This window comes from Medicago sativa, chromosome 6 (genome assembly GCF_051527215.1).
Source record: "Medicago sativa cultivar Bolivia chromosome 6, Bolivia_mono, whole genome shotgun sequence".
Taxonomy (NCBI): Eukaryota; Viridiplantae; Streptophyta; class Magnoliopsida; order Fabales; family Fabaceae; genus Medicago; species Medicago sativa.
In genome coordinates this window covers 72,928,836-72,938,845 of record NC_140754.1, presented here as the reverse complement: position 1 = coordinate 72,938,845, position 10,010 = coordinate 72,928,836, and the positions used below count along the sequence as shown (strand labels likewise).

At 33.5% G+C, this 10,010-nt stretch overlaps 1 protein-coding gene across 1 annotated transcript; it reads right to left on the bottom strand.

The window, feature by feature from the left end:
• Positions 1–4,804: 4,804 nt before the first annotated feature.
• On the bottom strand, positions 4,805–6,028 carry LOC146916731 (heat shock 22 kDa protein, mitochondrial-like). The gene is made up of 4 exons (XM_085721720.1): positions 5,884–6,028; positions 5,768–5,830; positions 5,121–5,170; positions 4,805–4,981 (listed from the first exon to the last, which is right to left on the bottom strand). Exons 1-4 carry the CDS (start codon positions 6,026–6,028, stop codon positions 4,805–4,807), a joined length of 435 nt encoding a protein of 144 aa, XP_085577846.1.
• Positions 6,029–10,010: the final 3,982 nt, after the last annotated feature.

Here is a 10,010-nt window from a genome sequence, read left to right as displayed (position 1 = left end):
AAATAGTGTCGTGATTTACGTGGATCATACCAAGATTGGAGCTTGTATTCAGTATTTTATTGAACCTAATTAATCCTCGAAACCACACAATGTTATTCTCCTTCGCACCACGATTTGATAGAACCAAACCTCCAAATGCTCAACCAAAATCGTGTCACGGTTTTTCTCCAAAACCTCAACATCAAATTTGAGCCAATTTCAACAACTATCTAATTGGTAGATACTAGATAGTATATTTGAAGCTCTAGTTTTGTGTTGGAATTGTTGAATGTTATTTTTTGGATGAAATTATATATGATTTTTATGAATTTCAATTAGTATAATATTTCAATTAATATTTGTTACTCCTCCCAATATTTCATTTTAGACAAGATCCATCTGATCTCTACCGCCAATTCTATTCGACAGAATAGACAAAAAAAATTGATTGCATAAAAAAAAAATAAGGAATCGGATTATTTTTATAAAATTGATTTCATCAAAAAAAAAATTAGGTACTCGGATTATTTCGATTCATTGATTTCTGAAAGCTAGGTGGGTTAAAAAAAATAATTACATTAAATTTTAACCCCAAGCTACCGTTCAGATATCAATAAACCAAAAAAATTATTACTAATGAACCGTTTAATCAATTAAGGCCCCGTTTGGATAAACAGCTTATATAGATGCTTATAGCATTAGAGGTTGTAACATTAGAGCTTACATCATAAGCTCTCATACTCGATAAGCTATTTATGTTTGGATATGTACATTAAAAAGTACTTACATAAATTGAAGTGTTTGGATGCGACATTACATAAGCAATTATCGAAATTTTAAATATTTTTAATTTAAAAAAAAATCAAAGAATCGAACCACAATTATCATTTTTTTTGATAATATTAATCAAGATGTAAAAAACAATATTATAATATATTAATTATATATATATATATATATATATATGTTAGTGTACAGTTTGTTACCAAAAAAAGACAAGTTAAGTTTGTTTTTTTATTCAGTTAAATTTTGTTACGTGACAAAAAAATAATAAAAATCATCCTTCAAAAAAAAAAACAAAATCTTAGTTACGTGTGTTACTTTAATAAGATAAGTATATAACAATTTTGTTACTCATGCACGGCTAAAGATAACTAATATTATAATTAAAATATATGTTTTGGAAAAGTGGATCCAGAGAGAATCGAAGGAGGTTACATAAATTCATAAGCTCCTTGTTAAGCCGGAGGGTAAGCTGAAAATTTAGGCTTATTAAAATATGGCATAAGCAGCTTATGAAACTATGATAAGCTATTTTTATTTATTTACCCAAACACCTTTAAAAAGGCTTATGGGAGTAGATAAGCCCACATAAGCTCAAAATAAGCCAATCCAAACGGGGCCATTATGTATTTACCATTATCATGTTAATATCAATTCAATAGAGACTAATTTATCTATAAAATCTAGGTGACCTAAGGAATAAAAATATTAGGTTATATATATATATCTGATTTAAGATTCGTTGAAGATGCTTGCTTGAAGGCTTGAATGTGAGCAGCACTAAGATATGCATGAATGTGAGCAGCACTGTGACTGAGATTTTAGTATGAACTAGTGCCAAAAAGGAGAAAAGATTTAAGGACTCTAGAAGTTATGAGAAAAGCACACTTAATATTACATATATAGAAGTTAGTTAGTTACATATTAGTTAGAAGTTAATTGGTCTAATTCATGGTATAAGTTTTAAAGTACTGCTTGATGGTTCTAACATTGTCTTCCATAAATTAGGAGTATGTTCATATTGGCTCAAGTCATTGTTAGAGAATTTTTTATTGTATCTTTCACAAATTATCGTTTATTCTGATTCAATGTATCTTTCTCAAATACGATATAGCTTAATAAATGAGGGGGTTATATAATTATACGTAACATTATAATTACTCATGAATGGAAGACAAACTATAAACAATATGTGTCAATATGTTTTTTGGAAGATAAAATCTATCATCGTAAACATAATATTCATGGACCTAGGAGATAGAAGATTGTTATGCATGACCCTTCGAATTCTATGTAGAAGGTCAATAACCTCTGGTGTGAAGAAACCAAAATTTTCAAATGCAAATGATATAAAAGCGTGTTGATTTTCAAAATACGTTTTCTCGTATTTGGCCACTTCACTTGATTTAACTTTTAGGGTTGTTGTTATCCTACCGTAAAAACTCTGACCCTTAATCCCACAAACGATGAAACCTCAATCAAATTCACACATGAGTAATGATATTTTGACATCCATTTGATGACAACTTTGTTGACAACTTTGTTTTTCTCACTTCTTATTGGTCAAAAACAATGGAGAGAGAAAAAGGAAGAGAGAGGATAACAACATCATGTGAGTATGAGAGAGAAAGTTGTCCAAAAGTTGTCAAAAAATGGTTGTCAAAATATCATTTCTCTTCACACATAACTTAATCTATTTTTTAAATGTTTAATTTAAAACTAGTAATGTCCACCCATAACTTAATATTTTTTAAAAATATTTAATTTAAAAAATAAAAGATGAAGGTATTTTAATTTTTAAATATTCACCTAATTGAACTATGATCAAATTGGCTCCAGTGGTTTTAATCATGACACATAGGCCAAATAACCATATAAAATATTTAGGGACTCAATATTAGATACATTGATATTTGTCTATAACCAAACATCAAAAAAATTAATTGAAATAAATTTTTTAATGTTGGATCAAGTCAAAAATCAATGGATCAAAATTTATTATAATCCGAATTACTCAGTCCGGAAAGAGTTGCTGTGTATGCGTGTGTTAAGAATGTTTTATAGATAATCTTCCTGTTGCTTGTTTCGGCACTTTCAATGTGGGACTGACACCAATAATTTTATATGCCTTGTTTTTTTTTCTTTCTCCTGCTCATATTTCTAGCTCTTTTATAGAATAGTTGTATATGCTATTCTTTAAACTATCAACTTGTTCAATTTTGGATTAAGTTGGGCTTCATTTCATAGAATAATTGTTCAATTTTGGATTTAGAACAAGATTTTTGAGAGGAAATTGAACATCAATGCTTCGAGAAATTCTTGTATGATCATAAGAATTTAGACACATATTTAAATACACAAAAAAAAAAAATATGGATGAAGAAATAATCAAATAATGTATCTTTTAAAATCATTAAGTAATGTATCTTTTGTGTGTGTCTAAGTAAGGTGTGTTTAAACTTTTTGAGACCACACTTTCCTATAGGTTGTTTCAGTTGAGTTTCAGCCTAATATGAATTATTGGATCCAACAATTACTTTGTCCACATGTATAAAAGAGTAGTTTAGGCACCAAGGTTATGAACGCAGAAGCAGCAACCGCAGGGGATATCAACAGTCTATGTGTTGTTTCGGTAGTTTGTGTGATTTCATAATGTCCTGGCCTCTCCTAGCCGATGATACCGAAACAATGAAAAGTCGGCTGTTAACAAACTTGTTATCTCATTGGAGTTTCTATTGAGTAATGAATGTCTTTGATCTTTCTCTCAAATCAATTTATTTGATGCATTTGTGTTTCCAAAATTTCAAATGTTTATCTTCTTTTTATCATGCATGTTTGTATTTACCCTTTAATTAGTTCCTATATATTTGTGTTTGGTTTAGCGAATCAAAGATTAATCCACGAGATTATTAAGTGTTTTATTAATCAAAAGACAAATGAACAAGTGACGAAGATGTACCTGAGTCCCGAGTTGTATGAACAAATATCTAGTTATAACTTTAGATATTTGGATATTGTTCGATTTTCACATTTTTATCCTTTAAATCGATCGAATGTTTGAAATTGTAGTTCATTATACATATCTCTTTTGGAGAAGTTGTAATATTTTGGAACATAGATACCAAGAAAATTTTTTGGAGCTCCAAAAAGATAAAATTGACAAAACTCAATACCTCCTTTGGAGCTCTCCAAACCCAGACACGAGTTACAGTACTGTAACGTTGTCTTCACTCTTGTTTATATACTGATGTGTCATTCTCCATATTGCATTGCCACTATATCTGATAACCAGTACCCATTCTCCTTGTGTATCCGACTCACATCAATTTCTATAACCCACATTTAATTACCAATTGATGAGCCAACAAAAACGTTTCCATTCCTCCTGCATTATTTTTCCATGTCCCTTAATCTTAGGTAGCTTGTTCATTAAGTTACTCACCATTAGCTTAGCTTAGACAAGTTTACTATGATCTGTTGTATGCTACATTAGAGTTTACTATTGTAACAATCACATCATTGATAATAATCACTTCGTAATCACATTAATGTTTTCAAGCAGTCATTAATGTTTAACACAGAAACACCTGTATATCATAATCAAAACCTAAATTCATTTGTACTAAAAAGAAGGCTTAATTAATGATTTGGTCCCTTAAGTTATTTGTTGGTTACATTTTGGTCCCATAAATTATTAACGTTACAATTTGGTCTCTTAAATTAGTATCTGTTAGCCAAATAAATCCTCACCGTCAGTCTTTTGCCAAAACATTAAATAGGCACATGTGAACGGTGACGTGACAACTTGCAATGTGTATTCACCTTAAACGTTGGCTTAACGGTTTTGACGGTGGGGATTTATTTGGTTAACGGAAGATGACTGAAAGGGACCAAATTGTAACGTTAATAACTTGTGGGACTAAAATGTAACCAACAAATAACTTAAGGGACCACATCATTAATTAAGCCTAAAAAAAAAGACAAAAAAAAAATGACTCAAAAAGGAAGATAAAAAGATAACTAATGAAATGACCATATTTTTCTATTCAGCCTTGACAATAATCACATCATTGTTGTTCCTTTCCTCTGAAGTTTCCCCATCCTTCATTTTAGGCAAAACAACCTTGAGCACACTACATTTCATCTTAGCTCTAATCTGATCAATCTTGTAATGTTTCCCCGTTAAATCAAGCGTGCAAGAGGATTTACAACCACCTCTCTAGCCTTTAATGCTAAGAGTGTTCTGATACACATTGATATTCACATCTTCTTTCAAGCGTTCAGGCATATACATACGGATATGCATATAATCCTCCGTCTCTCTCCAACGGTAGGGGACTTTGAATGATTCGAATCACCTTTTTGAAGACGGCTTGGTTCATGATTGGAGAAACCAGATCAAACACAACTAAAAACAATTACAAAAAATAAAGTTAAATACTGATAGAGTTTTCTTTTGAAGAAGTTGAACTTAATGAAATTGGGGGCCTAACTCATCCTCAAAAACCGGTTCATAAGGTGAGGATTTCCTCCTCTATATAAACTCCTATCAAGAGTCTTATCTATCCGACGTGGGACATGGGTTTTTCCCAATACACCCCCGTCACGCCTAGCACTCTTTGGGCTTTGGTGCGTGAATCGGCCATCACGCCCAGACGCACTCTATGGGCTTGATGCGTGAATCGGTAGTTGACACTTGAATTCGACAGGCTCTAATACCATAATGAAATCGGGGGCCTAACTCATCCTTAAAAACCGGTTCGTAAGGTGAGGATTCCCACCTCAATATAAACTCCTATCAAGAGTCTTATCTATCCAATATGGGACATGAGTTTTTTCCCAATGCACCCCCGTCACGCCCGGCACTCTTTGGGCTTTGGTGCGTGAATTGGTCGCCACGCCCAGCAACACTCTTTGGGCTTGGTGCGAGAATCGGTAGATGGCCCTCAAATTCGACAGGCTCTGATACCATAATAAAATTGGGGGCCTAACTGAACTAGCCTACCCAAATTAGCACATGTGAGGAGGAGCACGCTCCAAGGTCCCAAACCAACACCATCAGGCCAACCTAAGTGGGTTATAACAGAAAAAATGAAGATTAGAATAAGCGATAAGATCTACCTGATACAAGACCATTGCGGTAAGTGTCAACATTTTGGGGCATGCCGTTGGTATCAAAAGAGGTGACATGGCTTAGAAGATGGGGATTGGCTTTGAAATAGCGGTAAGAGGAACTAGCGACGGGGCGAAGGACAGAAAAGACCATGGCGTGAAGGTAAGACTTTGAGATGAGACCAGGGGAGGAGACTGTGAGAGATGAGAGGGCGATGGGGTGAAGGAAAGACTTTGATATAAGACCGACGGAAGAGGCGGTAAGAAAGGAGAGGACAATTGAGTGAAGGAGAGAAAAGACAATGGGGAGAATGAGAGACTTTGAGATATGACTGGCGGAGGAGATTGTAAGAGAGGAGAGTGAGTGAGAGGATACATATCTATTTGAGCGAATGAGCGATGGGAGAGACGGTCGGCGATAGTCGTGGTTTTAAAAAAGCGGTAAGCAGCGAAAGAAGAAGAAGAAGAGGTGACTACATGACGGAAAGAGGGGGAGGGGGGGGTGGTTGGTGTCCAAAGAGCGGTAAGCAGAACAGGCGACGGGGAGAAGTTGATGGGGATTGGATTTCAAATGACGGTAAGCGAAAAAGGCAAAGGGGCGAAGGAGAGAATAGACGATGGGGCGATGGAGAGACTTTGAGAGGAGACCAGAGGAGGAGAGAATCGTAAGAGAGGAAGCAACCATTTCTTGCTTGCGAGAGAAGAAGATTGTTTGTTTTGGGAGTAGAAAAATTGGAGGGGAGAGTGAGTGGCCGGGGATATATATATATTTAACTATCTGAGGGATTCCATATTAGGATACATAACAAACAAATTAGTACTTTCTTGCTAAAAAAGAAATAAAAGATCTTGTAACAAAATAAAAAAGATCAAGGCTAACTCAAATATTGACACGATTTTGAACATTTATCTTTCAAAAAAAAAAAAATTTGAACATTTATTTATACTCTTTGAGTTTCTTTTTATTGGTGTTTATTAAGAAATTTGTGTTGTTTTTACTCGAGTTGTTCAATGCCATTTTTTCAATTCATATTACAATAGTTCAGTAACAGTGGAATTATGGTTCAGTAATAGTAAGCATAAGCATGAAAGAAGTGAAACTATAAAAGGAAAAAAAAAAAGATAAAGGATCATTAGCTAGCCTATGATCATTGGCTCAGTTCAGTTCTCAGTTCAATATTAGAGGATTTACAGCCAACTCTATCCAACAAATGAAGTTAAAAAATTTAGCAACTCAATTTATTTTAGTATATTGATTTTCAAAAATACCGGCATATGAAAATTTAAAATTTAATTCTTCCAAATGTCCGGTACTTTCGAAAACCAACGCACCAAAAGTTATTACATACTATGACCACCTTTATAAACTAAGTGGAAAGCACAATGTGCATTTCATTTTTGGGTCTAAATAGTCAAGGCACAAGGGTCTTTTATAGGTAAATCTTTCTATGGTCGTTTAACACCATCGATTTGGGACTGTTCAAACCAAAATCTAGAGTGTGTTACTTCTTCCTCATGTTTCTAGTTATTTGATATGTCCTGGTGTTGAGATTTTCTATTCTTTCAAACTTTGAATTTGTTAAATTTTGAATTAGGATGAGCTTCAGTGCACAGATTGTGACAAGAGAAAGAGAAACTGAGAAATTAATGTATAGCAATATGGATTTTCTTGATTTTATGTATATACGTAGTAGATAGTAGATACTTGATAAGTTTGTTTATGCTTTGTAATTTGAGCAACCAATAATCTGTGGATACGAGATATAAACTTTTAAAATATAACTTCACTACTTGAACAATTTACTGATTAGTTATTGTTGCAGATAGTATATACAGCTATGGCTATGTTAGGTAAAAACAGTTTCAAATTCAATTCAATTTGTTGAATAGTGGGCAAGGTTAATTTATTTTTTTATCAGAACCATTAGAGTGCAGCGATAGGATATTAAAGTAAAGTTTTTATTAAATGATACAAGAAATTAAATATGCGTTGGGAAGCTTGTTTAGTGTGTTGATAATGATTGTCCGCGATCTAATGAACACGAGGAATCCCTCTTTCACACCGTGCTAGTACTATTCATGCCATGAGAGATGGAGATCCGCCGAATAGTAAGTAATCTCCAGCAGATTTTGTGGCTCTTATTTGTGATAGAGTTGTGGCGATTGACAGAGGAGTTGCTGGTTGCGGTGGTGTCATATGCGGTAGTGAAGATAATTTCAAGGTTGTCTTTTCCTACATTAGGATGTTTGAGATGGGGGATTTTCAAAGGTCTAAATCTGGTGCGGCAAAGAGGGACATATACTCATTAGGGTTGAATCAGAATCCTTAATTGCTATCAAACTGGTTAAATATGGTTGTCCAAAGGAGCACAAGTCCTTTCAACTTGCAGGATATTTATGGGATCTATAATGACGAAGCTACATTCATGTCGAACAATATGTGCTGAGAGGAAAACCATGTGGCACGATCTATAACTTAATCTTTAAATGATAATTGAAAAATGAACTTATTTCACTTGCCTTATTCGAAATACAAGATGATAGAGGACAAAGATGAAAAAAATGCTACTAGTTATTGGGTACATTGATTTTAGAGGGTCCACTAAATGGAAACAAAATTATGTAAAACTATTACTATACAGAACTTAATTATCATATATTAAGTGGATATCACATAGTGAATCACTGGATTGAATCCAAATTGTTACTTTTATAGCTAATCTTCCTCTTGCTTGTTTAAGAACCTCCAATGTGGGACTATTCAAACCATACTATATTATATGTCAGTCAGAACCATTCCTGAAAATCTACCAAGTCTTCCAAACAGCCATTGGAAAATGAATCCAATGTTGCAATTGAAATAGAATATATAATGTGAAGAAAGTTAAGAATGATGAAGATGCTTTTTTAGATGCACATGAAACTGTGTCAAGACATGGCACCATTCATCCTTATTAAGAATGTGTTTATTTTCATCCCTTTCTAAAATTGTACGCATTACACTGACATGCATGTTCTCATTACTATAACAAATTCAAAAATGAAATGGTGCACAGTTTCTTGAATTCCATATTCAAGTGTGAACAGCTAAACATACTCAAGATTGTTTTTCGAGAATATAAATTAAAAACAAGAAAATTGATATGACACATAAGAGAAAAAACAAAAAATACTAAACAAGGACGAGCTGAAGGCAAAGATTACATACCCGATCTGTGGTACAACAGTGGTGCAATGTGGATTAAAGGTTTCTGTGAGTTCAAAGGAGTGGGAGTGCATTTCGTGTAATTATTGGGGAAAATGCTAAATATTCTGAATATTACAAATTTACAATCACAAAAGTATCGTGATCGACTGTATTGCTCGGCCACTTGATATCTTCTGTTTTATCTCTTTTTCTTCCACAACCCTTCATATCTCTATAGGAAAGGAATATATTATTAACTAACCTTGTAAGAAAGGGATATCACAATTGACAAATAGAGTTTCTGAAATTTGCGAGCATATGTCTCGTGACATATAGCATCACTCAATTATTAAATAAAGAAGTGTTGGAATAAATTTGCTAAAGAGTCGAGCACCAATTGATAACCTTGTTATCGCATCTCAACTTATTTCTGCATAACCAAATAACCTTAATGTCAATCAAAATCGTAGCTATAGCCTATAGAAGATACTTGATTAGTTTGTTCTTTATAATCTGAGAAACTAATACTAGAAGGCACCAATAATCTGCAACAGGTTTTGTGGCTCTTAACTGTGATGGAGTTGTGGTGATCGACAGTGGAGTTGTTGTTGCTGTGCTATCATACACAATTGTGAAGGTAATTTCAAACTGATTAAATATGGTTGTCCAAAGTAGCAACAGTCCTTTCAACTCATCCAGGATATTTCAAAGGATGGATAACGACGAAGGCGCAATGATATTGAACTATACTTGCAAGGAAGCAAACCAAGTAGCAGATACATTAGCTCACTTTGTTCCAGACTTACTGTCCAACATATTTTCACCCCTAAGTCCTAATTTTAATCAATAATTATTGGCATTTATAAAAATAAAACTATTAAGATTAAATATATTTATGTTTCAAAAATTCCGGTGGTAAAACAATACACTCGATAGATACTAGCATTGT